A 15939-nucleotide genomic window follows, 5' to 3' on the forward strand; every position below is an offset into this window, starting at 1 on the left:
TTAGAAGTTTGTGTTAGTTCCCCCTTGAGGTGGTCATGTCTCAGATGAGTTAATCTTCTACTGGTATTCTTGGGGGTTATTTGGCAATATTCTTGGGGATTATCTGGCAACATCCTGTTTTTTCTTGCCACAAAATGGGTGCTTTGTTCGTTTTTTCATCCCTAGATCATTATCACTTGTTTTCACCCTCCAAGGAGGAACATCAGTTAATCTTAAACCTTTTGTAGAGACTGGAAACAGAGGGAAAGACAAGATCATGAGACAATGTGGCGGTCAGCAATGGGGAGTAAATAATAGTGAGCCAGGCCTATGCAGCCTCTTCCAGTAACAGTAAAGACATTTAATTATCAAAGAACGATGTTCATTTTTTCTACAAACTGTATCATTAATCTATTTTTTAAAACTTTGACCTTGAATAAAACTAGTAAAATCTGTAGTTAAACTGTAAAAAAATCTCTTCATCTAAAAATAACTATTTTAATGTTTTCAAACAGACTAATAAAATAAAGCACATATTACAGATTACTTTGCCTAATTTAGATGTTGTTGTTGTTGTTAGGTGCCGTCGGGTCGATTCCAACTCACAGTGACTCCATGCAAACAGAATGAAACACTGCTAAGTCCTGCACCATCCTCACAATCTTTTCTATGTTTGAGCCCAGTGTTGCAGCCACTGTGTCAATCCATCCCGTTGAGGGTCTTCCTCTTTTTCGCTAACCATCTACTTTACCAAGCATGATGTTCTTCTCCAGGGACTGATCCCTCCTGATGAAATGTCCAAAGCATATGAGACGAAATCTCGCCATCTTCGCTTCCAAGGAGCACTCTTTCTGTACTTCTTCTAAGGCAGATTTGTTCGTTCTTCTGGAAGTCCATGGTATATTCAATATTCTTCCCCAACACCATAATTCAAAGGCATCAGTTCTTCTTTCGTCTTCTTTATTCATTGGCCAGCTTTTGCATGCATATGAGGCGATTGAAAATGTCATGGCTTGGGTCAGGTGCACCTTAGTCTTCAAAGTGACATCTTGGCTTTTGAATACTTTAAAGAGGTCTTTTGCCGCAGATTTGTCCAATGCAGTTTAGATATTAGTGATTTAAAATATCTTCTTTTTAAAATTTTCTCTGAGGATCTTTAGAAAACTCAAATTGGAATTACAAAAAGAAATAGGTATATTTCTTTTGGCTCTGGCCCTATCAAAGCTTTTAAAATAAGTTTTCCAGGCCTTTTGTCACTTTTCACTAAGATAGGGAAGTCAAGATTGTGAATGGGTGTGCCTCAGTTATCTGACAATGGAAATAAGCAACAACCGCAGGTAACTCTAGCTACTGCCAAAGCTTTAGGGAACAGAAACTTTTCAAGTGTACATTCTTGGCTGTTTCTCAACTTCCACAAGCATTTTCATTTTTATAGTCCACTATTTTTAACCAGTTGTCAGAGGGAGAAAACCATTACTGAGATTAAGTTTTGATCTAGAGTTGAAGACTTATTCAAAGTCTCATTTTGGGTCATCTAGTAAATCAAGGAGAAGTCCTGGGGGCACAATGGTTAAGCACTCGGCTGCTGCTTAACCAAAAGGTTGCTGGTTTGATCCCACCCAGAGGCTTCAAGGGAGGAAGACATGGCGATACGCTTCCATAAAAATTAAAACCCATTGCCATCAAGTCGATTTCAACATCGAAGAAAACGCTGTGGGGCAGTTCTACTCTGTCACATGATGGGGTCACTAGGAGTCAGAATCGACTCAGCTGGCACCCAACAACAATGACTCGGCAGGTCCTATCGTCTGCTACAAACCTATTGTCTTCAGGGAAGACAATAAGTAAGTCATCTTAAGGGCAATTGAGAAAATTGAAATAATCTACAGTACCTCGAATTTTAACAATTATTGCATTTTTTCAATTAGTGTTATTAATAACACCTCCTATTTATATAGGAAACCCTGGTGGTGTAGCAGTTAAGAGCTATGGTTGCCAACCAAAAGGGCAGCAGTCTAATCCACCAGGTGCTCCTTAGAAACCCTGTGGGGCAGTTCTGCTTAGTCCTATGGGGTCGCTACGAGTCGGAATTGACTTGACGGCAACAGGTTTTATTTACATAGGCCTTTGCATTTATAAAGTATTTCACATACTTTATTTTATTTAATTTTAAAGATTAGAGATGAGAAACTCCAATTCTGATAGTATCATTTTATTGTATGAGTGCATTGGTATAATCAAATTTCTTATTTTATGATCCACCTGCTGTAATGTTCTTCAGCTGAAAAAAGATACTCTGGCTGTCTCTATTCCAGAAAAGAAATAAATATTGATGATTAACTAACAATTGCAACCTTTACAGGAATCTGCCTCACTCATAGATAATGCACCCTTCGCTGTGGTTACTGTTCCTGATTACACCTAACTCTGAGAGTTCAAAACTTAACCCTGCCTGCAGAACCTCTTTATCACTAGGAAAGCAGAAAGCATCAATATCGTTTTATTGCCGGGTAAACCAACCCATAAACATGAAACTATCCTGAGGTTAAAGACAGAATTGAGACAAATGAGTAGCTTCCTTCTATCATCTTCTATCATCTATTAGAATCTGTGAGCGGTTTCCTAAAGTGTGAAGTAGGCTAGTATGACCTCAGTCACGTCAAGCTGTGCCCGTCCTCAATTCTCAATCCCTTTCTCCTGGTACGGGGTCTGGCTCCTCTCTTCTGCTATATGCCTATTGTCTTCAGGCTCCCTCCACCCTTGTTGTCGTCAGTTGCCATCAGTTGATTCTGACTCATGGCGACCCCACGTATGCAGAGTAGAACTGCTCCGTAGGGTCTTTTGCAGAAGCAGATGTCAGGCCTTTCTTCCAAGACGCTGCTGAGCGAGTTCAAACCACCAACCTTTAGATTAGCAGTCCAGTCCAAACCGTTTGTACCACCCAGGGACCTCCCTCCACCCTTAGTCATTCCAAACCTCCCTGAAGCAGAAAATAGGATCATTGCATTTACTCTAATCTATAAAGAGCACCTGGGAGGTTATCTGTTTCCAATTTCACCACGCAGGAGAAAATCCGTCTTTACTTGTGGAATCCCAGACCTTTGGTGAGGATGCCTCTCAGCTATGGGGCAGAAGGGCCTGGACTGCTCTACTGTGAGGCAAGGGCATCACGTGTCGCAGGTTGATTAGAGCTCCGGAGCAGGTATATCCTGCCTCTGCTCTTGCTCGCTGGTCATTTCGGCACTCTCTGGGACTCAATTTACTAATCTTTCAGGGGGACCTACCCTCCGGACTGTGAGGATTAAATGAGATAATGCACACCATGCACCTGACTTGCATGGTACCCTTTGAAGGCAGGTAAAGTTTAGCTCAACTCCCTGGCTGCTCTTGTCCCCGCCCAAGACCAGCACTTGTTGAAGCGGGTGGGGAAGGGTAACCCTTAAACGTTGAAGAGATCCTGTTCCCTAATTTTCAAAATCTAGCTCTCAAGTCACATCCTCTCCAGAGGCACCACTTATTTTGGGCGGCGCGGTTCCTATTGGGTTGTTAAGCTTCAAAATCTGCGGGAGAGCTCAGAAGGCGATAAGAACGCAGGACTTTCTTCAGAAGGAACGTCGGCGGAAGGGGCGGGCGAGGGGCGGGAGGAGTCTGGTAAGCTCGCGCCTTCCCCGCCGCGGTCGTTTATAAAGGCTCCCGGGCGCGCGCTTGGCCTGCCAGCGGTCGAGACAGTGCGTGCGCAGGGGGGTCGGACACTCGTTCCCGCGCCCCCTCGGCTTGGCTAGGTCCACACGCCGCGCCCCCTACCCCCTTTCCGGAAACCTGATTTGACCGCAATTTTTCTAAGGTTTTCCTCCTGCTGTTTTTGGTTTTAAAACTCCTTTTGCAAGACCTGTACCTTTAGTAGGTACAGGTTCTTGATTCTGCAAAACAACTCAGCTTAACATCAGGTGGTACCCGGTTCCTGGAGAGGAGCTGCCGCGCACTCGCCCGAGTCAGGTGCGGAACCTGGGCGGTGGGCTGTGACCATCTCCCCGACCCCGAGCCTCCTCCCGGTCGCCTCCATTAGCCTCGTTCCGAGCCTGGAAGGTGAAGCCTTTGGGGAAGTTCACGGACTCATGAGCTCCAAGGTACCTGTCGGGCATCTGTCTGCGGGGATGACATTGAGACTCTCTCTTCTGTTTGTAGCCCAAAGAAGGAGGCTTTGTCAAGGAGTTTTCAGGGTGCTGTATAAAAAATAACCACCCGCTGCTCCTGCTGACTTGGCTTAGAGGCAGACGCTCAAGATAATACTAAAGAAAGGTTTTAGAAATCATGTTCAGCATGATCCCAACTTTATAAAATATATGAATATAAATGCGGGGAGGAGGAGCGAATGAAATATAGGAGATGGGGGCTGTGTTTTCTCTGCAAACAAAGAATTCCATCTGTGAAGTGTAGCTCACAGAGCAGTTGGCGTGTGAACCCCTCTCGCCATCCGCACCGACCCACACTGTCGCTGGCCGAGGCCTTTCTGCGGGTCCCGGGCTCCCTGGAGCGCCGAGTTCCCCTGCGGAGGGTTCTTCTAGACTCGCTTGTGCCACAGCCTGCCTTCTTTGCTTCAGTCTGGTTCATCAAGGAAAAAAAAAAAAACAAAAAATCCATTGTATTCTTGGACTTTCCCCAACTCTCAAATTGAAAAGGGGAATTTCCCCAATCCTCTGGAATTTCCGAAATCCGCTCCGAACCTCAGGCGAATATCCGCAGCCACCCAGAAACCGAGGCTGTGCAGATTTGATTAAGTAGTGGCCAGTTAGAGGCACAGAGGGAGGAAGAAGATACCGTCACTGAAAAAAATAACTGCTTTTCTTAGGTTTTCCTTCTGCTGTTCTTAGTTTTCACTGCCTCTGCTCTTGCTCGCTGGTCATTTCGTCACTCTCTGGGACTCAATTTACTAATCTGTCAGGGAGACCTACCCTCCGGACTGTTCCTGCAGTCAGTTGGTTCTGCTTAACGGTCGAGTTCACAGATGTCTTCAATGCCACACTGCAGGGTGTTTGATGACCGTTAGGGTTTGGGGACAGGAGGACATATTTGTTTTTTGCTTTGCTTCCAAGTTTCTCTTCCGCTCCTGTTAGCTCAGCGTTTGGTGTTTGTCAGCGAGAAGAGCCTTTGATAAAAATGGTAACTTTCTACTTGCTACCACCCAAAAACATATTCTCTCTAGAGAATACCAATAGGGTGAATTTGTGGAGTGTATGTGTATGTGAAAATAACAATTTTTTTGGGGGGGGTACTTTCCTTAACACATCACCCAGGACAGAACAACTTTATAACAATCAACCTTGTTTTTTTGTTTTATTCTTTAAGAAACAAAACAACTCATAAAGCATTAGAAACTTTATTCGCATGCATCACCACCCATGGGCACCAAACTTTCTGTTAAACTGCTTGGACACCTGGCTGCTTTTAGCAAAAATATCTCTGTATATCTTTTTGTTCATGACAGTTTAAGGCTGCATACTCTTCGGCAAGAGTGGGGAGCATATCCTTTCACTGCCTTTGCAGGACCTTGGGAGGAGTGCGAGAAAGGGGAAGGAAAAGAGGTGACTGTATACACACACACACACACACACACACACACACACAACACCTGTATACATATCCACTCTTGTCTTTGAGAGGAGTCAGGAGCCTCCACCTAAATTTGACTCTTTTCTTCTTCTGTCTAAGACTCTCAGGTAAGTGTATATACTTCCTGACATCTAGGGTGTATTATATTAACTCTTCTTTTCTCACACTCAACAATGCAGCGCCCATGCTTTCTATATTGTGCTATTGGTGATAAAGTTCCTGACAGCAAAGCTTGTTTTTATTTATTTCTTTATGTATTCATTTCGGTTCCTTAGTTAACACAGATACTACTGCATGTCAGGCATCATCACAGTGTTTTACAACATCCGATAGCCAGAATTTACCACTATAATGATACTTAGCTAGTCTCCAGCTCCGTTTAACTCCATAAAAATTAGGTGGTTTGTGATTTTGTAGAGAACATATTTGTTAAATATTTTTGAGTAGATCTTAAGTGAACATGGTATAAGATTCCAGAGGGACAGCATGTACAGTGAAGAGTAAGTCTCCTTCCCACCCCTGACCCCTGGCCCCCAGTTTTCCTCTCTAGAGATAATTTATGTCTAAGAGATTTCAAAGAGATATTTTTAAGCACCTGCATACCTGTGACTTAAAAAAACCCACCAATTTTAAGTTGACTGTTTTAGGTTTTTGTTAGTTTCTTTTCCGTGTGTGGGTTTTGTTTTTTGTTCTTTTGTTTTTGCTGACCACTGTGAATTTCAGGGATTCAAGCCACTTTGTTGATTAGCAGATTAGTTTCTAAACTCCTCGAGGTCAGAGATCATAATTTACTCAACTTTAGAGTACCAAAACAGCCTGTCACAATTACCAGTGAGTACTCAGTCCATGCTAGTATTTATACACCTAGGCTTCAAGTAACTAACATTCAAAGTAACTTGGTGCTTCAAAGCCTGTCCTTATGATTAGACAATGCCAAGTCAGCACTAGCAGCATCTTTACCTCTCCAACACTAGATTCTAGGTTGGTGTCTTGCTGGTTCTAGCACACACACCTCTGTGCCCCTTTCTTTACCAGTTAACTGCTATGGTTTGTGAGCCAGGGAGGCAGTGTCTGTAGTGGTTAAGAGTGTTCGCAGGGCATTGGAGCTGTTTGAATCCTGCCTTTGGGACTGGATTTGTGACCTGAGCTAGTTATTTAAACCCTTTGAGATTCAGCTCCCTCCTCTGTAGTGAAGCACAGGGTTGTTGTGAAGATTAGGTAGAACAAGAGTGTAAAAGGCTGAGCGCTGTTCCTGGTGCCTGAAAGGTTCATAATAAGTAGTAGCCCTTCTGAGTGTCCGGGTCTGCTGTTGTTTCATACCTTCATAAGATAAAACCAAAAACCAAACTTGTTGCTGTCGAGTCGATTCCGACTCATAGCGACCCTATGGGAAGAGTAGAACGGCCTCATAGGTGGTTTCCAAGGAGCAGCTGGTGGATTCAAACTGCTGACCTTTTGGTTAGCAGCTAAGCTCTTAACCAGTGTGCCACCAGAGCTCCAAAAGACAGGTAGATGCATTCGTCCGCTCAGGCTCAGTTATGGCGAAATAGCAAATGACCTTAAAAATCGTATGGCTGACAGCAAGAACACGCTCGTGTTACATATTCTTTGTGGTCTGGTTTCAGCACTCCCCTCTGGGACATAGGCTGAACTCACTTTGGAGACTGGTAATGTTGTGGCAGGAGCCCTGGTGGCGCAGTGGTTAAAGAACCCGGCTGCTAACCAAAAGGTCAGTGGTTTGAACCCACCAGCTGCTCCACAGGAAAAAGATGTGGCAGTCTGCTTCCGTAAAGATTTACAGCCCTGGAAACCCTATGGGGCAGTTCTCCTCTGTCCTATAGGGTTGCTAGGAGTTGGAATTAACTGGATGGCAATGGTTTTTTTTAATTTTAATGTTGTGGCAGAGGAAAAGACAGATGGTGAAACTTTGTGGTGGCCTTTAAAGGTTCTGCTCAGAAGTGATACATATCACTTCCATTCACATTTCACTGACATGGTTGTCAGTAGAGTGGAAAGTATCATTTTTCTACAGGTGCAGAGCCAGTTGGGATAGATAGTCCTGGTAGGGAGAGTCAGCAAATGAATTGACAGTAACAGAGTCTACCACAGTGTTTATTAGAGGAGTCATAATTGTGACCTCTGCTTTGTAGTTTCACCCAGAGATACATCAGACCCTGAAAACTGATACTAAGACACTCATCAGCCACTGGTTTATAAACCAGAATGCCAGTTTATTCCCCTGCAATGGGTACTAAGCGCAAGAGCCTGTAGAGGGCACACTTTTTTTGGTGGTTGATTTACTGAAAAGCTAATAAAGATAAAAACAAGAGAAGTTGGATGTTACCAAAGGACTATTTATATCCAGAACACATGGTGGTTTTTGATCCTGTTCTCCTTTTGGAACTATTACTGTCCAGAGTCCAAGAATGAATGAGAATTATGGCAGCATCTCCTAGGTAGGACTAGAGATCACTAACAAATTCTCGCTCTTCCTTTATAGATTCTTTGCTTGTTAACAGCTAATTATATCATCTCATGACTTGTTGTAATTATTCCTTTTTATGCTGTCTGCTTCTTGAATAATGAGAATCTTTAGTATCATGATTAAAATATCTTTAAATCACAGTGTAGGGTGGATTAACTAATTCTAGCCATTATGTATTAATTATTGCTGGCTTTGGATTCATAGTACCTTTTACCATCCTAGCCCATGATTTTGAGGGTGCATCTCGCTTTTATGGCTGGACATCTGTTGTCTGCAATATAGTGTAATATGTCCAAAAAAAATCTATTTTGATAATAAATTTAGAATTAAAGATGTATTTCCAAATCAATAAAAAAGACATTTTGCTTAGCTGTGTTACTTGTTAAGCAATCGAATAAATTGAGGATTTACTTTTTAGCAGCATAAATTTACAAAACAGAAGGAAAGAAAAGATTGTATTTTAAAAGAGCAGCAAAGCACAGAAAGGGAAGGAAAGCTTTCAGCTTTTTTTTAAACTAGCATAATTTTGATAGCAATATCTGATACAGATGTCACATACACAAAGTGAAAACTACAGATCAGCCTCACTTAAGATTGTTGATGCAAAAATTCTAAATACAGTACAAGCAGGTAGAATTCAGCAGCACAAGCAACTGAGGGTCCTTCAAAGAATGCAGGGACACTCAGCACCACTACATCTATTGGTATATTTATCACCCCAATATATTAAAGGAGTTTTATGGAGCCCTGGTACCACAGTAGTGAAGAGCTATGGCTGCTACCCAAAAGGTCAGCAGTTCAAATCCACCAGCCACTCCTTGGAAACTCTATGGAGGCACTTCTATTCTGTCCTATAGGGTCATTATGAGTCAGAATCGACTCAATGGCAATGGGATGGAGCCCTGGTGGTGCAGTGGTTAAGTGCTTCGCTACTAACCAAAAGGTCAGCAGTTCAAATCCACCAGCCACTCCCTGGAAACCCTGTGGAACAGTTCTACTCTGTCCTATAGGGCTGCTGTGAGTTGGAATTGACTGGATGGCAACGGATTTGGTTTTAGTTTATGCAGCTGTTGAAGAATAAGACATACTTGTATATATGGGAGACAATCTCCAATATGCATTGTTAATTGAAAAAAACTAAATCCAGAAGTAAATATGGTATGTTTCTATTGTGTAAGAAAAAGTTTTCTCTATGTGTAGAAAGTGTATGTGTGTATGTCTATGAGCACACACACAGTTATGCATGCTATGTAAAGAAACTTTCTGTAAGGATGAAAGCAACTTTTACTGGAGAAGAAAAAGAGGTTAGGGTGGGAGGAAGATACTTTTTGTTTTAAATTTTTCTTTTTTACTGTTTGAATTTTTTTTAGCATGTGCACATATTGTTAAATAAATTAGCTTTAAAATGGAATTTCTATCACAAAATTTTAGTAACTAATTCTCCTATCCTGTTATATGACTTAAATACTCTGTTGATTATTAAATATAAATTTAGTGAGGTCTAAGTGGAGGGCACCACAGGGCTATCAGCTCTAGAAGGATGTAATTAATAGCAGTTAGATTGTGCTACTTGTGTTAATGACAGCATGTCATCCAGCCATTAGGACCCACTGGCAAAAATAAATCATTCCAGCACTATTGCAGACTTTGATACTTAGAATTACCTCATGGAGAATTATATATATATATGTATGTATTTATTGTCTATTTAATTATAAAATAACCATTTAAAACATTTGCTATTTTAATCATTTACCTGATAGAAATATAAATGATGATATAAAAGATAATCTTTGCAATTGTTTATAACTTAATATTTCTTTAATCAGGCTTCACAATTCATAATACATCTAATAATAATATAGTTAATAAACTGTAGGTTTTCTTTATGTGTATATCCTGTAAGGCCATTCAGATCAAAGAGGATTTTTTCTTTTTAAAACATAGCTGTTGTATTTTTTCTGGGCCCCATTCACTCTATTTAATTGAAAAAGGCACTGAGGTTTCTTTTGCTTCCCCAAAATCACTTTATTAAAATATCTTTAACTTTTCAGCAGTCATTCCTTGTTATTGTCCAGATTATATGTATGCTTTTATAGTCAAACTAGAAATGAAAAATATCAAAAGGGTAACACACCAATTCTCGTTGTTGTTAGCTGCTGTTGAATCGATTCTGACTCTTGGTGACTCCACAAGTGCAGAGAAGAATAGCTCCATAGGGTTTTCAAGGCTGTGACCTTTCAGAAGCAGATCCCAAGGCCTGTCTTCTGAGACACCTCCGATGGGTTCGAACCACCACACTTTAGGCTAATAGTCAAGTGCTTAACCATTTGCACCACCTAGGGCTTGTTATAAAACTTCACGTATCTACTAGATACTTGAAAGTATTTCATGTGTTATCTTCTTAAAGTCTAAATAAATTGTCTATCAGAAGATTTTCATCAAAATATTACAATCAACCCCGAGAGTATGGCCCCCAGACACCCTTTTAGCTCAGTGGTGAAGTTACCTTCGAGGCTCACTGTTCAGCCTGGGAGTGGACAGCCCAGTAAAACCATGAGAGTAACGAGGTACAGGAGTCCAGTGACAAGGCCCAGAAGGCAGAAGGGGAGTAGTAAGCTGATGATAGGGAACACAAAATAGAGTAAGGATATTGTTGATGTGTTGTGAGATTGTTAACCATTGTCATAGGGCAACATTTGTAGTAACTGTCAAATGGGAGACTATTTTGTCCTGTAAGCCTTCATCTTAAGTGAGAATAACAGCACAATTAGAAGAGCGTAGTCAATGTCACTTAAATGTGTATGTAAAAAAAATTTTTGAAATGGCGTATCTTTGGCTATGTGTATTTTCACAAAAAAAAAAAAAAAGTTGAGAATTTAGAGGGTTAAAATGTTGTGGGGTTGTTAACCAATGTCATAAAACAGCATGTGTGTTACTGTTACATGAGAAACTATCCGTTCTGTAAGCCATCACCTGAAGTACAATAAAATATTAAAAAAAAAAAATATTACAATCAAAATATCTCAGTGCCTCAAGTATGAGAGTGAATTACCTGGTTGAGACTAACTTTGTGGTTTCATTGTTGCAGGCGGGTCCGATTCCAGTGCATGTCATGTCCAGTTTTGAAGATGCTGACACGGAAGAGACAGTAACTTGTCTCCAGATGACTCTTTACCATCCTGGCCTGCTGCAGACTGGAATATTTCAGTCAATCAGGTTTTGTCACCGAGAGAAACTGTCCTCCAGTGAAGTGGTGAAATTTGGCCGAAATGCCACCATCTGTCGTTATACCTTTCTAGACAAGCAGGTTTCTCGAGTTCAGTTTTCTTTGCAGCCATTTAAAGACTTCAGTAGCTCTGTTCTCTCTTTTGAAATTAAAAATATGAGTAAGAAGACCAGTCTTATTGTGGACAGCAGAGAGCTGGGCTACCTAAATAAAACGAACCTGCCGTACAGGTGCATGGTCAGATTTGGCGACTATCAGCTCCTTATGGAGAAGGAAGATGGAGAGTCATTGGATTTTTTCGAGACTCAATTTATTTTGTCTCCAAGGCCACTCTCACAAGAAAACATCTGTGCAGCAACAAATCCTGTACCTGAGAATGGCAATTGTTCCACCCGAAGCACTTCTCCTACAGAAATGGATGAAAATGAAGCATGAACACAGAGGGCTAAGAAGACAATCATGGAGGATGAAGCGCCCTGTAGACACCTTATAGATACTCTTCTTATTCAGATAGACCCTCTTCTTATTCAGAGTTTATTACTGTAGTAGGTAAAGCCTCAATTCCCCTGTTAGGCTGTCAGATTTAGGATTTGGTATATCATTTTGAAGTCTGTAAACTGTGTTTGTCAACAACTTAGTCACCTATTGCATTCCAGGATCTATGAAGAATTACTTTAAGTGTACAGCTCTGAGGGCTAATGTACAAAATATCCTTTGTGATGAAGGAATAGTGTTTCTTTTTTTATCCTTGATTATAGTTCTGTGTTTTGTTTTCATAAGGAACCATGTCTTGGTTTGGTCATATAATTTTAGTCCTTTGTTTTCATATAAAAACAGCAGCCCTTTGTTTTCAAGGTCAAGACTCTGAGAAGGTTGTAGATGGTGTTTGTAGCCTGTTGGTTATTGTAGTGCCAGGGTACTGGAACATAGCATAATGCGTTCTAGAGTGGTCTGTCATTGTGGTTTTAATATGGAAAGACTTATTTGAGAAATAATATTTTTATTTTTTTACTATTTTCTTTCTGTGGAATAATAGAGTGGTTTTTCCCAGGACAACAGTTCTCCTTGTATCAATTCAGCATCTAAAATATTTAAATATTTTAAAGAACCACTGTGTTTAGAATTATTTTTTAGTATTCTTACCAAATTTTAAAAGTTTGATTCTTATGTACTGAACATAATTTTATAATTCCATAAATACAATTTTTAACAGCATCTATAAAGTCAAAGTTTAATTCACTAACCATTTTCTATGGAACTGTTTCTACAGAAAAGAAAGACTCACCTCTGTATAGTCGGAATTAACTCGATGGCAATGGGTTTATATAAGTAAATGTGTAATGTGAACATTTATAATAAAGGCTTAAATATTTCTAATGTTAATTTTGTTTTCAAAAAAGCTATCTTTATTTAAAAGATTTTCATTCAGTTTAACTGGGCTCCTTATTTTAACTAGGTAGTTTAAAAAAAAAAAAAAAACTGTTGCCATTGAGTTGATTCTGACTTACGACAACCCTATCTGTGTCAAGGAGCCCTGGTGGTGCAGTGGTTAAGAGCTCAGCCACTAACCCAAAGGTTGGCAGTTCGAATCCACCGGCTGCTCCTTGGAAACCCTATGGGGCAGTTCTACTCTGTCCTATAAGGTGCTATGAGTCGGAATCGACTCGATGGCAATGGGTATGTGTAGTGTGTATGTGTGTCAAATAGAACTGTGCTCCTCAGAGTTTTCAATGGCTGATTTTTTTGAAGTAAATGGCCAGGACTTTCTTCCAAGGATCCTCTGAGTGAACTTGAACCACCAACCTTTTGGTTAGCAGCCGAGTGTGTTAACCATTTACACCACCTAGGGACTCCAATTAGATAGTTAATGAGTGTTAAATTAATAGTAATGGTAACTGCTCAGGTAAGTTAAATTCTAGCATTACAGGAAGTGGTATTATTGGTGTTCAATACAAGGTACTGTTGCTAAGTTGTAAAATTTTCATGACACACCCTTTGGACATTTATCCCGGGAAATTGATCTTTTCTTGAGCACTTTAAGTAGAGGGGTGTATTAATTGGTGCCAGTGTTAGTCATAGACTGTCTCTTTTAGGATCTGCAACTTCATTACATGGTTATGTTTCCCAGTGGTGAAATCTTGTCCAGGCATGGACCAGTAACGTGAAATTTACCTCCAAAAATGGAGGATGCCGAGAGACTGAAGAAAGAGGTGGGCAACTCTAGCATGGCAGCAAAGGAGTTTATTAGGGAGACTGACAGACGAGGCGAGTCCTGGGTGGCCTCAGGACCAAAGCAGATCTCCACGCTCCACAGTGGGAGGGCAGAGGTTTTATAGCACTGGTGGACAATAGAAGCTACAAGCCAGGGTAGCCAGGGACTGACATACGAATGACTCAGCAAACTGTAGTGAACTAGCGGACTGCATGAGGGCGCTCATGTTCGGCCTCGCAAAGCCTGTTTCTCCTTCAAATCTCATACATGATTATATAACCATTTTCTAGAAACTTTTGTTGTTCCTATCTAAGATATTTGGCTGACTTTGGGAGAAACCTTACTTTTAGGCTCTAACTGTAACATGAGTGGTGCAATTTGTTTGAATGAGGGTGAGTTGGGGTATGTATTCACTTAAGCTCGATCTTTTTTAAATAATACATAAATTAATAATATATATGACTTATATATATTCTACTATTCTGTGTGTATATGTGTGAATGGAGGTTCATGTTAACACTTACCCTGGGGCTTTTGGATTGAAAGGCAGGTATTTTTTCCTCTCTCTGGGGCTAAAAGGGGTTCAGGGCATGACTGAAGGATGGAACAGTCCCAGTGGTAATAATTGTAAATAGCCCCAGCCATGTGGATGCATGCGAGGAGTGAGTGGCACCACTGAGCCTCTGCTTTGTGCTGGCTGGGGGCAGTCGCAGCACCAGAAGTTGAGAGAGGCTGCCTGCTTCTGGTTTAGCCAGCATTTGGGGTAGTGTTTATGGGACACATAGGTGCTCATGTGAAGAGAGACCAAAAAATGCAGTATAACTAAACCCAAAGTTAACCTTGGTTCTTTTTACCAGAACCTCGGTAGGGAGGCAAGAAGCAAAGAGAAAAGCCACATGCACGTGTTCAAGACCTTTTAACACACAGCAGCCACCCTTCCCACTAGTAAACGTGACTCAGTGCTTCAGAATCTAACCTTTCCCCTCATGTTCGGTATCCTCCAACACCAGAGATCTCCTAATCCAATTGGTTACGTTATTTTATAATCTCTTCCCTCTCCATATACCATGTTGTAATCCACCATAATTTGTTTAATCTGATATTATCCACATTTTAAAAATAATTATCACAGAGTATAAAACATGAAAACGTGCAAAACATATGCTTAACAAAGGGTCTGTATCCTGTATCCAGAATATATTCAGTGAATCAATAACAATAAGACAAGCAACCTAAAAAAGGATGGGCAAATAACGAATCATCACCTCAGAAGGGAAAATATATTGTTGTTAATTGCCATTGAGCCAGATCTGACTTACGATGACTTTATATATAACAGACTGAAATGTTGCCAGTTCCTGCATCATACTCATGATCGTTGGTATGAATCCATTGTTTTGGCAATGGAGAAAATATATGAATGCCCAATAAGCACATGAAAACGTGCTCAACATCATTAGCCATCATGGAAATGCAAATTAAAACTACAATGAGATAACATTTCACACCTATTATGGCCAGTCTATAGGGTTGCTGTGAGTTGGAATTGACTCAATAGCAATGGGTTTGGTTTGGGTTTTTTATGGCCAAATAAAAACAACAACAAAAACCCACCAAGGCCCCCAGTTCCTAAGCTTCTATTGAACACTCCGAAGCTTCCCCCCAATGCTCCCGATTCCCCAACTCTGCCCACCTTCTTCCCCTCCCCTCAAGACCATTTCCCCAAGTAGTAGCCTCTACATTCACTATCCAGAATCTTGACACTTTTGATGTCTTTGCAGATTCAAGAAAGAATGATAACCTGAACCTCCGCTCTTTGAACCCTTTTGCTGCTTCAGGTAAGAATGACAACCTGCTTCTTGCTGGGACTAAGCATTATACCCATAGAAGAATTCAACAGAGAAACAACAGAAGGACCACTTTTACTGCCCAAAGGATCACTGATAATAATGATAAAAAGAAATCCACAAAGGCATTTCAGAAGAAATTTGTTTGTAATGGTCCTGCAATTGAGCGTCCAGAATAAGAAGAAATTCAGCTACAGGGTAACCAGTGCAAAAACATATTTTGATCCCTTGGAGAGACTGGACCAGCTAAGAATGACCAGCTAAAAGTTCACATGATTTAAGTGCTTGTGACTCACTGACGCTTAAGTAAGGATTTCCTTGCAAGGAGTGGAAAAATTCCCTTCTGTTCCTTGTCACGAGTTCAGAATTTTACAGCTCATATATTGTAACCTGCTATTTTAACATCCTTGAGGGCAATGGTTGTTCAGTGGTAGAATTTTAAAAATATTTTATTGTGCTTTAGGTGAAAGTTTACACCTCAAATCAATTTCTCATTCAAAAATTTATACGCATATTGTTTTGTGACATTGGTTGCAATCTCCACAATGAGACAGCACGCTCCCCCTTTCCACTCTAT

The 15939-nt window shown here is 40.7% G+C and overlaps 1 protein-coding gene across 2 annotated transcripts; it reads left to right on the forward strand.

The window, feature by feature from the left end:
- Positions 1 to 3753: 3753 nt before the first annotated feature.
- TIFA (TRAF interacting protein with forkhead associated domain) lies at positions 3754 to 12686 on the forward strand. Of its 2 annotated transcripts, none has more exons than XM_023740219.1 (2): positions 3754 to 3975; positions 11166 to 12686. In XM_023740219.1, exon 2 carries the CDS (start codon positions 11190 to 11192, stop codon positions 11736 to 11738), a length of 549 nt encoding a protein of 182 aa, XP_023595987.1. In that variant the 5' UTR covers positions 3754 to 3975; positions 11166 to 11189; the 3' UTR covers positions 11739 to 12686. The 2 variants fall into 2 exon arrangements, with proteins under 2 accessions (XP_023595987.1, XP_023595986.1); XM_023740218.1 differs by having other exon boundaries at positions 3755 to 4106.
- The last annotated feature ends 3253 nt before the right edge of the window (positions 12687 to 15939 follow it).

The sequence above is a fragment of the Trichechus manatus genome, unplaced genomic scaffold (assembly GCF_000243295.1).
Source record: "Trichechus manatus latirostris isolate Lorelei unplaced genomic scaffold, TriManLat1.0 scaffold00150, whole genome shotgun sequence".
NCBI classification, from domain to species: domain Eukaryota; kingdom Metazoa; phylum Chordata; class Mammalia; order Sirenia; family Trichechidae; genus Trichechus; species Trichechus manatus.